This window comes from Ascidiella aspersa, chromosome 4 (assembly GCF_963924565.1).
Source record: "Ascidiella aspersa chromosome 4, kaAscAspe10.2, whole genome shotgun sequence".
Classification (NCBI taxonomy): Eukaryota; Metazoa; Chordata; class Ascidiacea; order Phlebobranchia; family Ascidiidae; genus Ascidiella; species Ascidiella aspersa.
The window spans coordinates 864,829-889,332 of record NC_139450.1 but is presented as its reverse complement, the minus strand read 5'-3'; the positions used below and the strand labels follow the sequence as shown (position 1 = coordinate 889,332).

At 36.8% G+C, this 24,504-nt stretch overlaps 1 protein-coding gene across 1 annotated transcript in view; it reads right to left on the bottom strand.

Moving 5' to 3' along the window:
- LOC146146530 (ephrin type-A receptor 4-B-like) overlaps positions 1-24,504 on the bottom strand; it is a 70,962-nt gene that overhangs the window by 20,116 nt on the left and 26,342 nt on the right. Inside the window, exons 8-11 of the mRNA XM_083387211.1 lie at positions 14,070-14,228; positions 7,352-7,460; positions 4,133-4,277; positions 1,576-1,669 (exon numbers count right to left, since the gene is read on the bottom strand). Of these exons, the coding sequence (XP_083243337.1) occupies positions 1,576-1,669; positions 4,133-4,277; positions 7,352-7,460; positions 14,070-14,228 (507 nt within the window). The remainder of the gene's footprint in view (positions 1-1,575; positions 1,670-4,132; positions 4,278-7,351; positions 7,461-14,069; positions 14,229-24,504) is intronic.

The following is a 24,504-nucleotide window of genomic DNA, read 5'->3' as shown; positions in this document are numbered from 1 at the left end:
CAAGCGTGTCAGGCTCACGAATCTGCTAAAAATTGTTCTTTTTGAACGGAGGAAAAGGTTTCTATACGATTTATTTATTGGAATGCGTGGGCTTACATAGAAAGCCTTGTAAATACGAGAGTTATTTAAAACGTGCTCGGCAGATAAAACACTTTTTGATATTTCAGCATTCGAGGCATTTCCGCTGACAAACCAAACCGGCGCGTACTGACCTTTTATTACCGTGTTAAGTAATCTTGACGTTTTATTACGAAACCGACTGAATTACGTCATTTTCAAAATTTGGTTATATAAAAGTTTTTAGCTGAAACTGGTGGCTATTGTGGTGAATAATTGCATCTTCCTTACACACATGAATTAACATTTTCAAAATAGTCAACTATTTTTTACAAATATAACTGTGTTATTGGACCAGTAAATGACGTTTTTTTTTCACCAATGCACGGGGGGCAAAGTCTAGAGTGCCTTAGGGTTTGAAATACGGATTGCTTGTATCCGTCTTAAATGATGTGAAACGAGAGCAACATATGGGCGTTTGATGGATGTCGCTTTCATTTTAATTTGAAAAACGACCCAAAGCAATTGCGAAATAAATGTGCATTAATTATTTAGAGCAAAATGGTTAATGCGGTGACCGTTTAAAAAATTGGCCGATGCCTAATGGTATTTGATCAACAGTTGTTTCACTATTTTTGGCTTTAACATGGTAAACTTAATCATCTATTCTTAAAAAAATTTACCCTCGGAGTAAACAGTAAATACCTACATTAAAAAAAGAATAAACCTTTTGTTAACATAAAGAACCCCCCCAAAAAAGAAATCGCATATAAGTAATGAGGTTCGTTAAATTAATACCCATGAAAACAGAACCACCAATGTTACGTGAAAGTTAGTTTTGGGCTTTCGTTTGAACCAATTCCACAGCGCGGTTACACTCTGCGCTAATAAAACCCTAATGTTCCCGCAGGAATTTGCGAGTGTCCTGGGAATTGAAAAGCTGATAAAATTAGCATCAATAAACAAGACATGTTAACGTCTAAGGGGCAATATTGCATGAATTATGGATCGGCCTGCACACTGGCATACGCTACACGGCGAGGTCTATTACGCTAAATTAAGCCCGTTATGTTTACAGACCACAGTGTTAGTGAAGTACAGGGGAGTTGTCAGGTATAACATCGATTTTAATCTTGTATACAAGATCTGATCCACACCAAATTACAAACTACACGTTATTCGTTAGTTTGATGGAATCCTAGCGCTTTTCTGGTTCGATCGTTTAAATTTTTGCTCAATAATTATGAGCCGGATTCGCTGTAGCGATTTGGTAGAATACCAAAGATACATACATGGGCTTCTTATTTGTTTGCAACTCGTGCATTCGAAGTAAATTACCAGGTTTCTAAAGACCTAAATTCGGTCGCGCGACGTTTTTAATTAAATTCGGGAAAAATAGTTGTACTAAAGCCCTTCCTCAACACTTAAGCTGCACACACTTTTAAAAAATTTAAAGACTTTTTGAAAACCCATACATTTCAGTAGGCTAATGATTAAAACCAAGGAAGACTAGCATACCTGCTTGGTTGGTCTGAACGGTCACTTCTGCATAACTACTCATGCGTAATCCACTTGCAGCTGCTACGTCACTCACGTCATTCTGTGCGACAACCTGAAAAAAAAACACGGTTTAATAATATGCAATAATTCTGTACACAGTAAAACCAAAATATTTGTCATCCATTAAATAAAGTTAAAAAATTGGGAAATTTGTTTGTTTTTAAGAAAACGCTACATAATAATATCAGAGTGCAATAACGGTAAAAATTGGCCCAAGTTTACTGATACAAATATATCGGTAGTTCGGCCGATAAAATCGGCTAAGTAATATAAAAGCCTAAACAGAACCTATTGAAAAAAAAACTTTTAGCACAGTAAGGTAGTTACGCTTCCAATTGTTCAACCAAGTCAGTACAGTCAGTTGCATTTTTTTCGAAAAGTTAGCAAATTTGACCGCTAGATAACAGTTCGGTGTTTTCTGTACTAAAGCCTTATTAACACAAATAAAAAACTCTAAATTTTATTTCCCTTGCAAATAGATCATCATTAGATCAGGTGCCCAGGGCATTGCTGCAGAATGAGTGACAAGCATAACATCGGCAATATGCTGCTTATATGAAAAATATGTGTGGTTTTACAATGTTGTTACAACTGGCAGATGTTGTTCAACGCAGCAGGAGCACAACCTTACCATGCGTGTCATAATATTACATTACGGCAGAATATTTGGTCCAACGGTGGATGTACGGCACCACAGTCTTGCTCGAAATGGTCAATTTTTTTTAAAAATATACATCTTGGGATTACCTGAATGTTGCTTTTAATCGTTTAGTCTACTAAGCATAACACCAGTTAAATTAAAAGTACTCCGTTGTTTTATATTGTTGTACGTCTTTAAAGTGTCTTGGTTCAAGATCTGAGTTACACACATGTGGTGTATAAGCATAGTTCAGTTAGCGACATAAATTTGATGCATAAAAACAGACATTAACATAATTGGACACAGGAACAAAAGTTTTTTTTATCAGAGACAAATATCACAGACTGCACATTAGTTTAAATAAACCGTTTTAGTATGAAATCTTAATTGTATCAGTCTTTTCTAACAATAACGTGGCTGGCAACTCAATATTTGTTTACTGAACTTTGAACCTTAGAGAATAATAGCTGGCATCCCAATGTCAATATCGGATTTGGGTGCACTATGCACGGATCTGTAATACAGCTTGCAAATGGCAATTCATTATCAAGCTACATCGGAATTATCAAGGATGCAACAAAACGAGTCCCTTCTATGTTTGAGGTTGCTGCCGTCAATATACGCTCAATAGGAAGCTTGATTAGAGTAACTACTGCACATTTGCGATTTAATAGATTTTCCAAAACCGCAACGAAAAAAACTCGTTAAGGACACGTTTGTTTGACTTAAACAGGACAGAATAAACCAGAACAAATGAAAATCCGATAAGGTTATTTCGTCTGAGCGCGACATAATTAAAGTCATTTGTCAAACGAAGATGCCGGAAAAATCGTGCGCGCTCATAGAAATCGATCAGACTACAGCCCGTGGCCTAGTGCGATCCAAAGACAACAAGTTGTTTTATTAGACCTCCCCCGCCCGATTTTAAACAAACTTCGACAAATTTGACCGGCCAAGAATTTCCAATGATTTCGGGCGAAATGGAAAATGACGCAGAACGAAGCAAGTCAATTACTCGAGTCAATAGAACGCCAACGTGATATATTTGCCGCATAAACCACATTTTTCCAGTTACTACGAGTATTTTGCAGAGGCACAATAATAACTCAGAAGAATAAAACTGCAGAGGTCTTTCAATTTTCTAAACTCCAATTTCGTTTAAAAACATTGGTTTTAACGCCTACCCAAAGAACGGTTTAAATTAAATAAATATTTATCGGGCTTACTAAGTATATAAAGGGATTAGAAAGTACATCGTGGAAATAATTTAAAATACAGGAAATTAAGTTTAATACCGCATTTCGAGCGAATTAAAAAGTGGCGCAGAACGAACCAAGTCAATTACTCCCGTCACTAAAACGTCAACGTGATATATTTGCCGCATGAACCACATTCTTCCACTTTAACTACAAGAATTATGCAGAGTCTTCTAAATTGTCCATTTCGTCAAAAAAGTATTGGTTTTACCATAATCAAAAAATATTGATTTAAAAAAATATTGGTTGAGAGGAAATATGTAAACTAATTTTAATAAATGAATTGGTATAAACGAGGGGTCGGCAACCTTTCTAGCCGCGGGCCTGACCCAAAATCAGAAAGGTGTCGGAAGTCTGTAGCGTGATTTTAACTAATACTTTTGGTAAAACGTAAGTTTTAATAATTTGATTATAAGAACTGTGATTCAGGGAGGGGGGCTAGTATTTTTCGCACTTGATATTGGGGCTAATTAGACTTCAATTAAAAAATGCGTTTGTTTGGTTTAAAACTCGAGTTAGCACAGCGTCATTTATTATCACAATGAAAATGTGTATTAAAAATGCATATGATCGGTAAAATCTCAATTTTACATTTAAACTAAATGAACTTTGTTTTTACCTGGAACTTGTAGAATGCGTATGAGCTGAGCGAGTTGATTGCGACCTCTGTCTTGGCGATTCTGTGAGGAGAGGGCGAGTACTTGACCTGGCCCGAACAAGGGGAGCAAGAGATGAAGCCGGCTTCACATCGGAAGCATTCGATGCTGGAAGAAATATACAAAGTTAATATGTTGGGGAAAATGGTGTGCAACAGACCCTCATTAAACTGACGAAAACTTAGGGTAATTTGAAAAAGTACAATTTTGACAGTCGAATACTTTGCTAAAAACATTTAAGGCTTGGCAGCTAAGAGTAGTTTTAAGTATTTCATTTATTTGCATTTAAAATTTTAATATTTATGTTGTTTTATTATGAATTAAATCCCGGTTATGTTTGAGCATTTTCTGGGGTCTTTGATTAAAATCCATAATCCCGTCAGAGGTGTTAAGAACCACTTATCAAAACTATCTTCTGTCTAAAAGTCCACTAATTTTAAGATGCCTATACACGTGTGTGGAAACCACAGTAATACGGGCCACCCGCTACGAACACTTTGAAGTTGGTGGTGGAGCTAAATGTAAAGTCGCACCTCACAATAAGCCCAGGTAAGCGTTCCTGGGGTATTACTGCCACTTTTGAAGCATATTAGCAGCTTACAATCGGCTAGAATCGACCACTATTAAGTGTATCGTGTGGCAGCTTGTAGCGATTTATTCTGTCGTATTAAACTTGAAATTTTGAAGCGACAGTCTAAATTTAGTGGAGTATGACTAATTCCGATTTATTTACAACTATAGACGCATTAGGTGTATCTGCCGCAATAGCAAGGTTAAATCAGGATTTGTGCAAGTTTGATGAATTTCTTTTTGGTAAACACAAACAAAACAAATTGTACACTTAAATATCTCATTTACAAAAATACGTGAAGAAACCTTGTTTTGTTGAAAAAACAATGCAGAAAACCACCATAACGTGTATAACCAGTTTTATACAACAGTAATTTAGTTCGAGAAAGATCATGGTAATATCCCACGTATGAAACAACAGGTTTCGCAACAGTATATAAATGGTGAGCTATCTTTCGCTGATCTGAGATTACTGCGTAAGATTAGATTGGTTAGTTCCCTTATATCGTCATCTATAGCACGGAGTTATTGAAAAACAACATTTTTATTCGATCTTCCATAAATTTAAATATTCACGTGTTTTTTCACAGAAGGGTAGCGCTAACAAAAACAATTATTAAGGAAGCTACAGTTTTAAATTAAAAGTAACTTCATGTGATTGACGGTTAGCTTTAAAAATTGAATTGTCAATGTCAATGAATTTAATAATTTTAAACTAGACACGCGTCAATTAAAAAAGAAAAATGTAACAACTTTGATAAAAATGAATTACATTGTTATGCCATGGATAAGATCCTTTTGCAATAATGTGCCAATTGCAAATAGTGGTAAATAAAAAAATGCATCCAAATTGCAAATAGTGGTAACTAAAAAAATGTATATTTAGTTGAGCATGAATAATTTGCATTCAAAGGTTTCGCTTGATGTAAAACGCCCTAACAACGCGATTCGGTGATTGAAGTTAAATCAACAAAATATCCGAGCATGACAAGAACCGTTTGAAGTTCGGCAAATAACTCTGCGTTAAGAGCCAGGTTCAAGGTTAAGCTTTGACATTATTTAACCCCCCTCACAAAATGTGGACTCGGGACCAAACAAAAGCAGGTATTGTGCCCCAGGTGGTGGGAAATACCCGGGATATTGGGGCATGTTGAGCTTTTAAATGTTCGTACTTATGCAGGTGCTCCCGTGTTTGAGTTGATCGACATTTTTGTGGTCGGGTTATCCCATTAAACCGTAGCACAGAACACCGGCTGACTGTGGTGTGTCTGTGCGTATGAAAGTGGGTGTGTGTGTGCTAAGGGGGCTATCACGTTGTTCACCAGGTTTTGAAGTTTTTTGCAGATACCGCAATAATTGAAATTCGCAATATATTATGTAGAAGCGGTCATAACTGTCAAAGTTTAAAAAAATGCTCGCTATATTTTTGGCACTACTGATACATAAGCAGAAGTACCTTTCTGTTTTGAGGGTTTTAAATTCAGGTGGAAACATAAGTGTCTAATATACCATTCCCACACTTAGCTAAAGGTTCAGTTCAGTTTTTATTCCTCTTTAAGGTTGACACGCTGATTAAATTACAGCAATGGCCGGACTGGACGTAGTTTATAAAAATTGATGCTAAATAAAAGTTTTAATTTTCTGTTAAGCACTTATCTCTTAATACCATTTATTTCCAAGCATCCTGTGCAACAATAAATAGACGATATTTATGTTTTTAAATGATCACGTGATAACAAGATCTACCGCTCGGACGACACGCTCAGGTGCGTTCCACGGCTGAATGCGCACAGGGCGTTGATTTCACACGAGTTTTATCGGAGAAAAGATTTCCTTAGAAGCTCACTACTTATAATTGCTAGGATTGTGATTGCGGGGTTGTAAGCAGCTATTAAGCGAGGGGGGTCAAAGTGGCGCATCCTGGTGGAAACCTGCTTGGATTGCGGATGCGTACGACACGAAAAGATGTTTTACAAGATTTATCGGCATTCTTCCAATGGCTGAGTTACTTATGGCGAGATTATCCGCATGAAATGTCCTGTTTTTCGTTTTTGGACAATCATTACCTTTTTCATTATTCGCTGCCTATCCATGTTTTTCAGTGAGTATCTTAGTTTTTTCGCTACTTTCAAAAGAATATGTTTTTTTACCGAAGCACGTTTCATTGTTTAAGCCAGGGTGGTCCAACTTCTTTTCATCGCGGGCCAAAAACAAGGTTTATTTTATCTTGCGGGCCAATGTTTTTAAATTGCGATTCTTAGGCTTATTGCTGGCAAATTATACATAGTCTATGGCGTATCTACTAACTTTATGGAATGTATACCTGTGTTCAGTTACGGTAATTTCAACACCAAAAAATTTAAAAAACAAAAATTGAAGTTATCTTGCTAGATTGAACCAAAGCTGACTATCAGTTCGCGGGCCAAAAAAGCTGAACTCGCAGGCCAACTTTGGCCCGCGGGCCTGCAGTTGGACCACGCTGGTTTAAGCAAACAGTTTCAAATTTCACACAAAACGGAGATTTTTACAAAACCTTGGAAGCTTATAACTTTAGGAAAGTAAAAACTTAAAATTTTTTTTTTCAACAGGAAAGTATCACAATTATTTCCCACCTGTACCACAGGGTCGTCCTTCCACCGTTGTTCATCGGTCGTTCCCAGTAAAGGTTCACAGAAGTCTTGTTCACAACTGTGTACAGGCTTGTAGGTCTGGAAGGTGGCTCTGCGTGAAATAATTACTTTATTCGTACAAACGTAAGTCATGGGTGGGAAAACTAAAATAGGTGGATTACGTTTAGAGGGTCGACGAAGGGCCTTAGTTCAAAATGCTGTAAATGCTAAAAAATGAGTAAAGAGTTATGCGAAACGTTCAAAATTTACCTACTTCTGTATGGGTTTTGATATTCATTCTACGTCCAACTACAGCTTCCAGCCATTATCTTAAGATTTATTCGAAACGTTCAAAATGCTGCCAGCTTATGTATGGGCTTTGATATTCTTACTACGCTATTCAGATGCCTTGATGTTTACGCAGCACTTAATTGTAAATTAATCGCACAAGTGGGATAGCATGGCGACAGTTTATGTTTGTGATTGTTCTTGGGCACTCAGCACCTCGATAAGCCTGCGTCTCTAGCTAGTACGAGTCTGGCTTGAGCTAACGTAAACAGGTTCCATACAAGGTTGTGGAGACGCGGCGTAGCAGCCGCTATTTGCTTTGTAATTAAGTGGACGACGCACGTTTGCTCAAATGCTGCGTAAACTTCGAGCGGCGTCGCTTGGAAGATGGAAAGATAGCAGATGCCCAACACAAGGTTTATATGGCTGCTTGAAAAAGTGTTTTTCAGCCTTTTCTTACGCCGTGTTTAACACTTTTTCCAATTGAAAGGATTTTTTCAAAAAAGTTTTCCGATCAAGAGAATTTTGCACAAAATTACGTGAAAACCCATTGATTAGGTGTTCCTCCTAACAAATAGGCCACAGAAATATTCCTTAAAACGGCTAAACCACAAATTTTCGTTTCCAAAAAATAATACTTTTAAACATATAAATTTTCGCGCAAAGTTACGTGAAACAATTCGTTTTTTTGTGTCACCTTTCAAAGTCATTTAAATTTCGGTGAAAAATTAAAATGTGTAGTAAAAATATATTATAGCATATTTTTTTAAAGCAGATTGTCCCTTTTAACTGGCCGTACAAATGGGTTCACATAGATCCGGGTTATTATCCTAGGCACACAAAGCATAGTAGGTTAGGGTGGCGGGATAATTGAAGGAGGGATTAGCAGGGCTATAATCGCTGTCACTGTCAACAAATATAAAGCAGCAAAGGGTCGTTGGTCAAAGGTAACAGTACAGGGGTTAGTTTTAATAAAAACGAAGATGTAAGGCGCCAATTAAAAGCTAAGAGCAAACAATTTAAAACAAAATCTAGAAAAGGTAATTCGTTGAGTGGTAACCATCTTGACAATGCACATGTTAATTAGGAATATCTCTGTTTAACATTTTACTCACGAGGTTTAATATTTATTTGCAATGCGTCAGAAAACTAAGATAAAGTGTCATAGCATTTTGATCACTGAAAGCAAAAAATGCGTGCAAAATATAACTATCAGGTGGTTTAAGTTATTTTTACGAAGACGGGAGTTTAAAAAAGCCTAATTACTTTGCAAACACAGACGTGATTTACGAGTTTTTAAAGTCGAAGCGTCATATTAAAACTGACAGCTGACAATTCCTGGCCGTTACGGTTCACTGAGCAACTTAACGTCCCTCCCTTCTGACGTACTTTAGCAGAACGCCTTTAGTTCCCGACGTAAAGCATCCCTTGTTTAGCTTCGGCCACAGCGAGGGGAGATGGGTGGATTAGCAAGGAAAGCAAAGAGCAAATTAAAACTGATTACTAGCGCCGGTGCCACTAGCAGTGGTCGGTGCTGTCCAGTGGGCATTGATGGATGCCCCAAACACTGGACCCTAACCCCTTAACCTAACCCCAACCCCCTTACTCCTTTTAGAGAAACGGTCCAGTTACCAACGCCTTTCACCCCTTTAGCGAAGTTACCCATCACTTTACCCCTATAGGAGATAAACTTGCTCCGTTTTGGCGTTTTCAGGGACAGCGCTAACACGCTTCTCTTCCAAAGTTGTTTTTACAAATCCGCCGGGATTACATCGCAGAAAAGCCGTCGCAAAATCGGGGCTCGAAATTTAACACACGCCCGTCAGAATTTTATTTTTCGAGTTGTTGCGACACAGGGCGCTCTAGCGGTTATGACGTCATAAAAGTTCGGCGGAATTTGACCTGTCGACACTTGATGTCGCTGTGAAGCGTGTGACAACTTAATGTTACTTCCGGGTCGCAGATTAAAACGTGGCGACGTGAAAAGCTGGCGAGGAATTGGACTTCTTTCAGCAGGGTTGTCGCAAAATTATATGAAATTAATTCAAAGATATTCAAGACTTTTTAGAGAAAATTTTTAAGTTGTCAGATACTTAAATTGGAAAATTGGATCTACCGATAAGTTTTGAATTATTCGAAAGCAAAATAGATGTCATTGCCAACATAATAATAAATAGTTTAAATGTGGTATACTACGCCACTTTTAAAACAAAATTCGTAAGCTGTATATAAAATAAATTCATAGACTTGAAAAAAACCTACTTTCCGTATGCAAAACAATTAAAAGACAACGAAACACTACTGGCGAGACTTGTGTAAAAATATTTAAAACGTAAAAATTAAATGTGAAAATCGGTTCAAAGATGTTTCAAGACTGTTAAGATATTGTTGCAATTTGCACGAATTCTGTTTAAAGAGGAATTTACTTCTTTCATTGAAGCATCTCAGACAAAGGCTCCCGCTTTAATATCCGCACATCAAGCAAAGGGTGACGTAAAGGTCGCTTAAACCGGGGCTTGCGGTTGATGTGTCGCGTTACGCCTGTCGCGTTCTATTTACCGGTCGCGACAAAAATGCCGCAAACACGCGAGCGACAAGCGACAAATAAAATCGTGTTTTATCATTAACACGGTGTGACGTTATTGGCTGTTGTGAGGTGACACAAAATGCCTATTTGACACAAAATGTCACCAACTTTTAGGCGAGGCGCATAAATTTCATTCAGGTCGGCAAAATAAATAAATGAGGTGTGAGATTTGCGTTAAAGACTGCGGCTTTTTGATGGACAAATGCGGAAAGAGCTGGTCATTTTCTTTGGTTGGTAACTATTGTTGATGAAACAAAAAATAAAATCTTGATAAATAAAAATATATAAACTTTTATCCTTTATTTTCAATTGTTAAAAAAATGTAGTCTACCTGAAGCTAGAGTGTATAGAGTTACAATTTATCCAATATATAATTAATTAAGCTGTATAAAGATCATTAGTGACTCGAAATCAATCTTCATTTTCTGCAAATTGTCCCTATTTCATGCACTTAACATTTCGTGACCTTAGTTACCATGGCAATTAATTACGATTCGAAATTCCATCGAAACACGTCACAGTTGGGACCCTTGTGTTGTGGGTGAAACGGGGACCATTATTAACGCATCGCGCGTCGCATTGTGACGTCACACCTGGGTGACAACTGCCCCGGGGTGACAAAGAATGGGATTAGGAACAGGGTTGGGGGTCGTGGGTGTTTATATGCAAATCGGAAGTGAATGTTTGACCTAAAGCAGATAATGACGTCATCATTTAGTGACGTGCGTTAATTTGATTCAAGTAAGGTTTACATATTTGTGAAGAACAGTTACTAGGGCTTGATATTTGGAAATTGATTAAATTGTATGTTGAGAATTACAGATGTTGATTAGAATTAAAAATTGCATCTTTATGTTTGGTAAACAAAAATCATTTTTAATTCAGTTTGGATTTCAGCACAGAACGTTTTTTTGTTTTTAAGTGTAGTTCGCAGAATTGTCAAATAAGTTCGCACAAATGAGAACAAATTGTTTCGTCGGCTTGATGATTGGAAATTGGAGGACAACTTAAAAAAATTAATTATATCTTGAGAATGCCCATGTTGATAAAAAATTGACGAATAAAACCAAAGTATTTCTTGGATAAAAAATTGAAATTATGAAGGCACTTTTGGTAAACAAAAATACATTTTTACTTTAGTGTGGATCTCACGAGTAGTCACACGAGTAATGCCCTTGCAGGACCAACTTTGTTCCAAAACAACAGAACTTCACCAATTTTGTCTAGCGGTGCGTAAAGCGTGGCCAATATTCCACAGCAGCTGTGCAGGGAAGCAACCATTCAGGTGGTTATGTCAAATACTCATGACCTTGCCCTGCTATTAATGCACAGGTGGTGAGCGATTGAAGCCTACATCTCAAACAACAGGCTTGGCTTGTCAACGTTGGAAGGCGACGATATTTCTGCGGTCAAATGGCATTTGAAACGCGGCGAAACGCAAGAAAACCTGGGGTGAACTTTCTGGCGTCAGCAGAACGACATATAAGGCCATCAACACGGGAATGTTAAAGGTGCTAGGCTGAAAAGCGTGACTGCCCATTTGACGTTATTTTTGTGACTATATTCACATGTTTACTGGTTATTTAGCTGGAAATTTATACATACCTTGTGTGTATAGTGCTTTTGAAACCTTTCATAATTTTTTTACCTCTTACCGACCAATTAACACCGTTTTTAGCACGATAAAAGTTTTTTATTTTCGTTTTGTTTATTTACAATGCTGATTTCAAAGTCTTAATGCCATTCTCTCTTAATTTTCATCTTTTTTTATATGCAGTGTGGCGAAAAAGTAAATACTTTGTATAAACATGTTCTATATGAAGCTGAATGCCCCTGAATGCCCCTAAACTGGTTCAAAAGTTCGAGGAAGGTGTTTTGTCAGACGGGAGATTGAATCTGTGTGTATTCAAGTCATGCGACCATGACCCGAGCAAGAAAGCGAGGGTTTTCATGGAGGTTTGTTTGGCTAAAGGGGGTAAGGTAGGGGGATATGCGGTTTAGACGAAATGATGGTTGTCTGCTGCGCTCACAATTCAGGGACATTTTGAGTCACGTACAAAAACGACAATGATTATGGGATTGATTGCATTTTATTGCTTGGCAAAAGGATTGCCTAATAGGTAAAGAGAATTGCGCAATAGTTAAGTGTCTGTGATTCGGGTAATTGTTAAGGTTCTTATTGAAAAGTTTTAATTTACTATGTTTTTTCGAATTTTCTTAAGATAGCCCGATCAATTCCTACTATATTTTTTTAATATTAATACAGAAAACAAATATTCACAATATAATCGTATCTCCTAACCTAACCATTTGAACGCCAAAGTTTGCTTGTCTTAATTAGAAACAGAAGTGATTGGTTTTAACAAATATTTAAACAACTTTAAGGATTTTTCGATAAATGCCAACTTAACCAATATTTTTTGATTCAAAAAACATATTATATAGCGCTTTTGCCTGTTATGTTATGTATGCTTGGCATTTACAAACTGTAAAACACACGATCCCCTAAATGTCAATTTTCGTGGAGGCACAGATGGCGAAATTGAGAGAAAAACTAGACTTTTGTCAAAGAAGGAATAAATTAACTTTGATCTGCGGTCGAACAAACTAACAGAACTCCGAGCGAGGATTAAATTAGTCGTACAAACACACAAGAAGCCAACATACGCACACCAAGTATGCGCCGGGGTTCAGGTGCACAACTGTTAGCATGTGCCAATCAAATAACGGCCGGACCAGGAACCAAAATGTGGCCAACTGACTTTAACGTGGCCGAAAAAGTTAGAGAGGTTCTAAAACAACAGAGGTTTAAGAATTGGATTAACATAGCCGTTTTAAATGGGTTCGGTAAACTTTTAGCCCAGTTTGTCAAAATAATGTATGAAAACAGAGCGAAAGGGTATAATATATTCCAGGGATATTTAAGGTAAACAACTTTTGGTTCAATATTTTATTAAAAAAATTGCAATAAACATTGTAGAAATTATGGGTGCTAAAATATCACAGTATTTTTCAATAAACGTGGCCAATTTAAAAAGTAACGGTAAACTCTCATATATTTTTTACTAACTTGCAAAAAAACATCTGGAAAAGTGGCCTGGCCGTTTTAATCGGCCACATTGGCCAGCCAAAAAAAAACCTGTTGTTTGATTACGCACTGGTTCAGCAATGAGTTGTGACCGTGCCAGAAAAACTTCACCTTAGCATGTTAACGAAGGGCTGGTGTTGGTTGCTCTACTGAAGTGAGTTCGTTTTATTTGTGGATCGCCAGAAAAGTGAAACCGCTTCTGATGGCGTAAAACCGCTTTCGCAAATCCAATTAACTCGGGCAAGGAAACTGATCCACGATTATTGCTCAAAGGTTTCACTGATGGATATTGGCGGTAGCTAATGCCGTTTACGCTGAACTTGGTGGTAGTGTTCAATTTTTGCTTCGATATAACGTGTTTTTCCTTTATAATCGGAATAAACATCATTGGTTTAAATTTAACTACCAAACTAAAAAAAAACTTGTGTCAAAATTGTCAAATTTAAGAGGTTTTTTAAATGTGTTTGGTTTTATTTTTGGCTACGATTGTTGGGTTTATTGCATAATACATCCATTTCAATCGTCTTTTTAAAATGTTTTTGAATATTTGCGTTAATTTTTGTTTAGGGACTAGGAATGGACTTACTAACTTCAAAATAAGCCACATTCTTGGACCAAATACAATCACATTGACTCACTTTAGATTCCCTTACAGACTTTAAAAGACCCACATATGTAAGTTTGCTATAGCTCAATATTGCATTGTCCGGGTCGAATACACATGTCAATGAATTTATTTATAATTCACACCGACTTACTTGTGCAAGGTTTTTCAACTGAATCGACCAAAGGAGCCCTGAAGTATCCATACGAGCACTGACAGTAGCGTGACGCGTCATCCCGGCTCGAACTGAAGGCTGGGCATCTTTTGCAGGCGCTGTTCGACACGCTCGATTTGAAGTAGCCAGGAGCACAAGCTGAACATAAAAGTGCGACGCTTTGGTGAGCAACAATGAACAACTTGCCCATATATCAACGATAAACCAATGCCAGGGGTCGGTAACTGGAGGGGTAATGGCATGGTGATATTTAAATTAACAATCAGATGTTATAGACGTAGTGATAATATCAAAGCCCATAGGCCTACAGATAGTCAGACTATGTTGAAAATGAATATTTGTATGGGCTTTGATATTCATTCTACGTCTAACGACAACCTCCAGCTATTATTTAAAGATTTACTCGAAACGTTCAAAATGCTTACTACTTCTGTATGGGCTTTGGTATTCTTACTAGGTCCAACTACAATCTCCAACATATGCTGCAAAATGTTATAGAAATACGAGTGTTTCAACTGCCATGGAAAAAATGCGAAGGTGAAACAAGTTAAATACATGAAAAAATGCTTTCCTAAAAAAACAAAAAAAGTTTCTATCGTTGTGTAGACTTTTTGAGGTAGGTAGCCGAGTTTTATAGGATAAAAGAAAGTCTGTAATTTTGTTAAAGACGCTTAACTTAAGACAAACTTTATGATTTGGGGAAAACAAATAAATTTTGGGTAAAAACTAACTTGGCAATATTTACATCACACTGAAACCGGGTGACACAGACCACGCTTAAATTGACTATAAAGTGTGTTTTCCCCCCTTTGTAAAATACCGGCAATCATCCCCGGCCTGGCTATTTATAAATTATCTGGCGCCTTTGAAGCGGCTTTGAGTGAAAAACGCTCATCAATTACCGAGGTTGGCTTAAAAGCTAAGTTTACTACTTTGCTAAATGTTTGCAAGCTTTGCTGCAATTAGTTCAATAGCAATAATAAAATACAAATGTAACTAATCGCAGTATTTTGCAGTCCATATATGGTATTGCCATGTGAATGCTAGTTATAAAAACAAAACAAAAAACATATCATTTTCTAAACTAAAGAGATGTGTGCTAAGATACATTACATATTATCTTTACTGAAGGGAAAATTTAACTCTCGTCTTATAATAATGGGTATTTATCTCCTAGTCAAAATTTAAAATTTGGCTAAAAATTTGTTTTTTTTACAGAACTCAGTAATTGCACGGCTGCTTGGAGACTAGATAAAGGGCGAACTGTGCTCAATAGAGCGTATCGTTGGCGGCAAGGCAAAAACAAAGTTCCGGGGATTCCAGTGAAGAGAGACCAGTTGTGAAGCACTTTTAAAAGCTGTCCTTAACTGGATGGGGTGGGCTCTTAAAAACGCCTTAACCATATTAGCGGCGTGTTTATATGGACACTTCAAATCAAGTCGACTGCCGACTTTACACTGATTTATTTTTTTACATTTTTTACCCTAAAAATGGAAGCTTGATTCCGTGTGTCAACGTAAATTAGTCAAAATAAACGACCAAAATGGGTCACAATAGGGTCGTTGCAATATTTATAAGGGAGATTTAAACTAGATGAGGATGAAATAAAAGTAAGGTTTAAAAACGCAGACTGGCGCATTTAAATTGGTCCAGTAGAGTTCACTGATAGAGTGTTTAAAAATAAACGATAAACATTGGTTAAAAAACGTAGTACCTTTAAAGGGTATTACAGCAATCAAAGGGTTGGCAGGATTTAAAAAGGGAGGGGGAGACTAGATTTAAAAAGGGAGACTAGCTTTTCAAAAACAGAGCTCAACCTTTTTCTAATTGGTGCCGTAAAGTAGACCCATTAGCGCTGGTTTTTGGTCGTTTTTTTTGCAGAAGAGGGGCGTTAATATTCATAAACTCGCAGAAGGACGCTTTTTCCAGGCGATTAGCTCGAGAGGGAAGTGCTGAAAACTAAAAAGTTTTGCTGAAGTCTGCGCACGCTCCAACCAGTTCTAGGTGGGATTATGGGCTCTAAAAGCCACTAGCGAGCGAGAAAGATGAATGGGCCGGTAAAGCTTCAAATAGGAGGGTTGCCTGCAGCTAATGACCGAAAACACAGCTTTGTGATGAAGGCTTGTGAGTCGAATTGGACGAAAACAAGACTTGTTGTTTGCTAACTAAAGAATCTTGCCTGGAATCTATGGTTTGAAAACATGATAAAACTAGTGTAGTCCGTTGTTGTAATCCTTTGTGTGTTTAACTATGCAAGGACACCAACACTTTGTTGTTTAAGTTTGTAGTTAATCGGAACTAATCAACTCCCCTTACAACTACTGTTGTACTGTTGTACTAAAGTGGGGTTTTTAACCAGGGGTGCGAGAACTATTCCACGGGGTTGTAGGGATACTGAATCAGACATAGAAAATGTGTTACTGCGATTATTTTTTGGTCAGTTGATTTTTTTTTGGTCAGTTGATTTTTTGGTCAGTTAAAATTAACTCACATTTTGGTATAGTGTTATCAGTTACGGTACAAAAATAAAATTACATTGGTTTTGTTATTTAAGCAATTCTAGAAATGGTGGCGAGAATTGCTTGGTAATTTGAAAGGGGTGCAGCTAGGAAAAAGGCTAAGAACCACTGTTGTAAAAATCTAAAGGATTCCGTTTATTACCCCGCTCAGATATCAAATACTTTACCCACTCTTTGGTATTATTACCTTTGGTATTATTACCTTTGGTATTATTAAAACTCCTAACAAACACGATCTTTCCAAAGCTTTTTTTTTTTTTTTTTTGTTTCTACTTATTTTCTACTGAGGAATAGATTGTGTTATTGGCCTAATTCTAACGTTTCATCAACGATAGTAGCAAGCATATCAATCGTACTTTGAGCAACACGGGATCAGAATTATCTTCCAAGATCACAGTCAGGTTCAAAACCTGACTTTCTATAACATTTTGGTAATTTTGGAGCTTTTGGACGTAGTAATGTAAAACCATACACGACCGTTCAAAAAATCATCTACACACTACTCTACAAATTGCTAAATCATCTTGCAAAGCAATAGAAGAAAAAACCTCAAATTTGTTGCAAAGTAACTTGAAAATTGACTCTTCAAATGATCACGCTCTACCGCGCACAGCTTGTAAACCGAAACCTCGAAGCAAGTGTGCTGAGTTGGTTCTCACAGGGGAGTCCAAGTGCTCGTTTGGCGCAGAGAGGGGCGTTTAGGGGTCTCGAGGGTTATTAATGGCTCGCTTTCGGTTACCCACTCTAGCTAGGGCGACTCACCCTCCAGGTGTCGGGGTTAGGGGTGAAATTAGGGCCCGTGGGGCAAAACAAACCACTATGGGGCTGTGGGTAAATTGGAAAGCAGTTGGAATTGATTTCTTCCCCCTGTTTAAGTTTGATCGATCAAAATGCCAACTTAATTTGTCACAATTGGGAACTTTTGGCTTGAGTGTGGGAAAATCTGTGGCTGGGAAAATTAAGTTGAGTTGTTTTTTGTATTGGCGAAAAGTAAGTAAAATATTCAATTTCTCACAAATAACTCAATACAAATCGTGAACGTTGCTGTAAAATATCCGATTGAATTTTGGTTAAAAAAGGTTTCGTTCGTGAGCAATATTTTCTGATGCAAAGAATAGTTTAACGTAAACCTATCTAAGATTTAAAATCAGAAACAATCTGTTGTTAAATATAGTTCAAAATCTTCTTAAACCAATGGGATTTATTTTGTGTTGTATTGTACAAAAAGGAAAGCAACTGACTGTTTTGGAACCAAAACATTAGCAACAATATTTTAACAACTGTGTGCATAACTATAATAAAAAAATATATATCCTATATTGTAAGAACTTTCGGTAAAATAATAATAAAAAAACATTTTTCCTAAGAACTTTGTGTAAAATAATAGAAATTAAATCGACAGCGACTTGACACTTTTTATAGCGAATTGCGTAACTATAATGTCCCTAATTTAGCGCAAATTTCCGCCAGTTTATTTGTATTGAAGGAATTGTAAACTATTTGTTCGTAATGTCCTTGCAAGGGAATCGAGGCGAACTGACACAAACAGAACACCTCGAATTAGTTTTCACGCGCAAAGAGATTGTGTTTAGTTCAGGAAACTCGATACAGAATTATCGATGGACCGTGAACTTCAAACAAACACAAACTTAGAAGCAATGAAAAAATTAAGAGGACGGCAACTGACTTTTAGTAACTTTAATTCGGAAAAAAAACACATTACATAAAGTGTGAATTTTTATTGACTTTAACGAGGTAGCCTAAACATTGTTAGCATAATAAAAATAAACCAATTGTTCAAACAAACCAAACTTTCTTTTTAAGTTAGGCGAGGTTATAAAAAGTTAGTAATTCTTGTCGCTTTTTACGATATCAGCATTCGGAAAACGTGATTTAATCGCAGCAATGTTACATTTAATTGGAACTAAATAAGCAAAATTTGGGATTTTACTTTGGAAAGACCTAACAATGATGTGGTAGATAGTGTTACATCTTATTTTTATATACATTGATATTGATTGTTATGTCGACTTTGTGGTGTTTTAACAACAAGGTACTTGTCCACTTCAAACAGTTATTTACAGCCTTATTGAAACGCCGCCACTTCTTTAACCAAGGGTTAAAGGGGTAAAAGTCAGGGTGGATCCTGCCAGAATAAACAACCCCCAAAACCGACCCATGTAGGGATAAAACATCTTTCAAGCGCATTTAGTTTGTCTGTGGGGAAATATTTGCCGCTCCTCCAAAAAAAACAACGTCACGGTTTGTGGAACATGACGTATAAGCAAAAACTAAACTTCAGACAAAAAACTAAACTTCAGACACAGTATTTAGGGGTTAGGGGCGCGACTAAGGGGGATTTTAAAACGGTTTAGATGATGTGGAAATAAAAAGTTTATATTTTTTTATTTCATCTGCGTAGTAGGACAAAAATTAAAAATATACGTTTCTGCTATTTTTGATAAAAAACTAATAAATTTCAGCTATTTCTGATTAAAAGGCATAACAACGAATTTCTGTTATTTCAATAAAAAAATACGAGAAAGTACAAATTCGCCGAAAGAGAACTTTAAGAGTCCCCTGCTTAGAATAACTTGTTCGAATTCACAATAGTTAAAGTCTTGTAACAACACACTTAAATTAGGCTTAACGCCTCCACGACTTTCGAGATGAAGATGCAAGATTGGACCTACAAGCTACAGCGAGGATACGAAAGCAGTGTTTATCTGAAACAACAAGCTAACCACAAGTTAGAACACAAACTTGCATTACACGACCGAAATAGAAGCTATCCAGGTCTGTCAGTTGAAGTTGACAGTAATAGCGGTGGAACAGACGGGACGGAAAGTCAAGGAACATTTTCACATCTTCTCAATTTCAAATAGATCAAGTTTTCTTGAGAAAAGCAAAAAATATACTGCCACATGCCAAATTCTGACATGATTGGGAAAAAATGACGAAAAAATGTAAAGTTGCAAATTAGAAGAAAATGCGTTTATAAAGGATTTACACGCTTAAACCTCTGCAAAGTTTAGGGTCGCTCTAGAGTAGACACTATAATTCTACTACTAAAATATAACGGGTAAACATATTTTCAATATAAAGTTTAATCAGAAACTATCTCCTAATAAGAAAAAAAAAAAAATAAATAAAAAAAAAATTTAAAAAAGGTATTGTCTTGGAAATTACTAAAATCGCTGAATAAGAATTAGGCTAAACTTAAAATAAGCGGACAGAAAGACTTTCGAAATTGAACCTTGCAAACTACTAATACGAATGGGGCAAAAATGCATTGAATCAAAATCCTTTTAGGCTTGGTTACTTTCGAAATTGAAACTTGCAGATATTTACCTCCCCAGTATTTCGTGCAACCAGAAGCACTCAGAACAGCGACGAACAATCTTTCGAAGCGAAGAGAAAACGTAAACAAAAGATCGCTGTGAGATAACACAAACCCGCACAATAGGGACCGTCCCCTCGCTCGCAAAGATGCCACTTTACGTTGACCGGGTCGCGGGGTTACTCGAGGTCACGGGGTTACTTGAGGTCACTCGTTAAAGGATTTCCACGTCGAGATTTTCGTAGACACAAACAAAAGCGACGAGCGAGGTCAAAAGAGTAAAGCAATTATCGCAAACAAAATAACGCTTCGGTTCGGACACTTTTTCTGGCCACTTTGAAAACGGGCCTAATATTTTGCCCTGTTTTAGTGAGCTTTTGGCGAGTTTTAAGTTATTATAAGTGCATTTGTGAAAAAAACAACAAATTTCCACTATCTATTTAAGACAATTGCGAAAACTTGCAAAAAACGTGAAAATCTGGCCAAATGCAAAGCTGTGCAATTTGCTAATTGAAAACCAGTTTTACTAAATAGTTTTAAAAATTGCAAACTTGCAACAAAAAACACGATTAAAAGATAAAATGGTTACAGGCCGAAACATCTTACTGCTGAATGCAACGCGAAAACTTACATTTTGCTGATTGATCACTCTGTGTTTGTTGCTCGTGGCGACAAAACATGGAAAAGTGAGATTCTAATTTGAAAGCGCGTAAACAGAAGCGATATTGAGCGTAAACTATCTCTGCTGCTTTTCCTAAAACTTGGTCATAAATTACAACTTTTGGACGCGCCCATCGATTTTCTAGCTATGAAGAATATACCGCGAAAACTTTTCAACCGTTACCTAGGAATATAAATTAAAGACTAACAAATCATAAAAAAGAATTCAGTATTTTCGAAATGTTGCAGAAACCGTAATTATTAAGAAACTAATCGTTTCTTTAAATAAACAGTAAAAAATCGCATGGTGCTATTTAGAAAACCGTCAGACCATTTTAACTAAACTGAATTTCCAAATTGGCAAACGAGACGACTGACACTCCTGTTTTACTAAAAGTACGATTTATTTAAGTTGATTTCACATTAAAAAGCTTGATATAATTTCGCTATTAATGTTTAGTTTTGTAATTATATAATGGAAAACTGACGAGCCTAAAACCATCTAGGATGGGAGAGATATTACTGCTTGGACTTTGTATTTTAATACGAAGAACTTGGAGTAGGCCTGTTTAGACCTGAAACAACCAAGGATCACGATATACGTCTTAAATGATTACAACTTCAACAGACAGGATTTAATCGTTTTACCTGTCACATTTACATGATGTGTATATTTAAGCGATTTAATTCTAATCGCATTTGATTAAATCGTGACCGTGCGACATAAATCGCTGTTAAGTTGCACGTTCGTACACATGCACACTGTGTAATACGCTAATCCATTTTCCTCCGCTATGCAGGTCAAAGTACAAGTTTAAAGCAGTGTAATGCGCTTAATATCTTATTGGGTGTTCAATGGAAAATTACAAACACAATTTTAGCGTAAATTTATCAAGTTTCACCTACCAGAAAATTGATTGGTGATTTCTAATTGGAATAACGGATTGAAGCTTTTTTGTATTAGACTACCAGTTTTAAAACATTAAAAGGGAGAAATATAAAAATGGTAAACGTTTTGTTGCTGATACAACCATCACAGGGTTTTACAGATTTTTAAAGACAATTTATAGCTTTTCAAAGACCGAAAATATTTAATCAGTCCAAGTTTTTAAATATAAAAATATAATTGATAGTTTTTAAATTAAGAACTATAAATGCCATGGTCAACACCTTAACAAAAGGTTTGAAAGTATAATTATACTATTGCACTTTCTAAACATATAACTCAACCAGCACATGAAATAAATTCATAGAATGTTGGAAAAAAACATATGGGGTTTTTTAAAGATTCAAATACTTTGCGGCAACATTGCTGTTTTAAAGCATTTGCAGACTGTTTAGTGTTTTTTTCCAAATCTAGATATGTCCACGTGTTAGGTTACAGATAGCCTGTGAACGTTTCGAATAACTCGTTATCAAAAACGTTCGTTCAAAATGCCACCTACTTCTCTATGGGTTTTGATATTTTTTCTACGTCTGTCTACAACCTCCAGCTCCATACTTGGTTTTATTAACTGACCTTCGCCCTTATGCAACAAACAAGCCACGTATTGTAAAAAGAGAAAACAATTTTAACAGTACATCTAAAAATCGGCTTAAAATTGAACGAGCAATAATCTAAATTTGTTTATTTGGTTTGGACTTTGGATGGCTTCCACGAATATCATCCGTAGTTTAATCTCCGTCGATATGTCGTCGATAGAAGGTTAAACCGCATTCACGAACGATTTTAGGTGCTAGTTCACTTTCTCCCAAATGTGTGAGGCGATATTTAAAGTAAACAACTCCAGGCGGCAAGAAATGCTTGTGTAAGTTAAGTTGGTAACGATTGGACAATGATTGGTTGCTCTTACACCGCCCATTAAAAACACAAGGACAGACATTGTACGCTTGCAGACAAGTTTAAAACTAGCATTGGATGAAAAAATTCATCATGGCACATTAAGCTTGTAAAGCGCTAACATCTAACCTAAACAAGAAAGGAGAAAATCTGCTCATTTTCGAATCTTGGTTCATTATGTGGTTTAAGGTACACTGGTTACGGTCCTCGCCAATTCTGCATGCTCAGGATAGGATTAAGCGTTATAATGCGAAGATTGCTGCGCGTTCAACGAAGATTAATCGCATTTTATCGCCTCCACAGCGACTGGAAAGCTGCCAATGTAAAGGGGTTTCTCCACACCACGAGGTTTAAAGAACCGTTGATTAAACTTTGAGTGAATTAAGCGATTTATGCGAGACAACGATGGAGACTGTTCACATCCTCGATTGGATTAACAAACGTAAGTGTTGTAAACCAGTCAGTTGAAGACTCAAGTCCCAGTCAGATCATATTTAAAAAAGTCTATGTCCAAGTCAATTATTAAGCATGTCAACTTCAAGTCTAGCCCAACTTAAGACAAATAACTCAATATTAAAATGAAAAAAGTTTAATGAAAATACTTTATTTCAAGCCAAGTCAGTTTCCAAAATACTCAAGTCAAGACCCTTGAAAATAGTGACTTAAGTGCACCTAAGTAGAGTCATTGACTCAAGTCATTACAACACTGGCAAGCGATGAAAAACTTTGTCGGTTATTAAGGAGGGCGGATCGTGTTTTGGCTGCCAACCAGCTTAGACTGGGACTTTAGACTTTTGGATTTATAAACCCAAAAGTTTTAGCATGTACGTCAGTCGATGGACTTGAGGTCTAAAAGGGCGGGTTTTCTTGACAATTTGATCAGCTTAGCCTTGAAAAGCAATTTTGTGCAGAAGCAAATTGGTTAATAGATTGCGCAAACATGCGATGCCAATCAACGTACCTATAGTTACAAGTGGCAGATAAAAAGTAAATTCCTGAAATACCGAGTTGTCAAGGTGGGCGAAAATGTGAGGTCCAAAAACTGGCATTTTTCCCGATAAAATTATCTTTCGAGTGACAACAACATATTCTTCATTATCAGTCAAAGACAAGTTGTCATAAGGGACAGATATTTGAATAAATGTAATTTATATCACTTAAAACCATAAGAAAACTCGCCTTCAACAAAAAGACAAATAGAGCAACGGAAAAGAAATTCGAATTCGAAAATTCGAAGTCACACTGTTCCCAGGCAAATGCAACCTTGTTAACTGCTGCATTCTTTCCAATTCACCAACAACACGGGCAGAGCCAAACAAGGGAAGGGCGATTCCTAATCTGATGCGGCGATCTGCCAAAATCCCCAGACACAAATATTCAGCCCAGTTAGGGTCAAGGAGGTCAATAGGTCAGCTTGCACGCCCCACTTAAAACACAGAAACTTTTTTATCTATTTTTATAGGGGGGTTGCTATTTCATTTGGCCAGTTTACACTTTTTAACTTGTGAAATGCCACGACAGGACAATTGTAAAGCTACTAGGGTCTTGTTAAATGCGGTTCCTTAGCATGCTTTTGCAATCTCCTCTTAGGCCTCCTTGTTAGTGTGATTTTATGCTTTTATGGCCCGATTTAGATTTGCATCATCTAAAACAGGGCTTCGCAAATTTCGGTGTGCCACCCCTTTTAATTTATTAACACTTTTCGAGATGGATTCAATACGAAAACATAGCTCATAATGATTAAATTCAATTTATTTATGTTTTGTTAACCTAAAGTGGTTTAGTGAAGAAAATTGAGTCGCCAAAGCTTCGCTCAATAAGTTGGGCCGCCGAAAAAAAAACGTAAAAACGGCCTAAATAAAAAAAAAAAACGTAAAACGAACCTAAATGAGGGGTGAAAGAACTTCTCTAAAAGCCTAATGTAAACTGGCCACTTAGATTGTCCGGCACCAAACTCCGTTCAACCTCGCTATCTCTCCTACTGTTTCTGCTGATGTGATTGAGAAGGTTGAAGGTCTACTTTCCAGGCGACTTAATTGTGTTTTGGGTGATAAA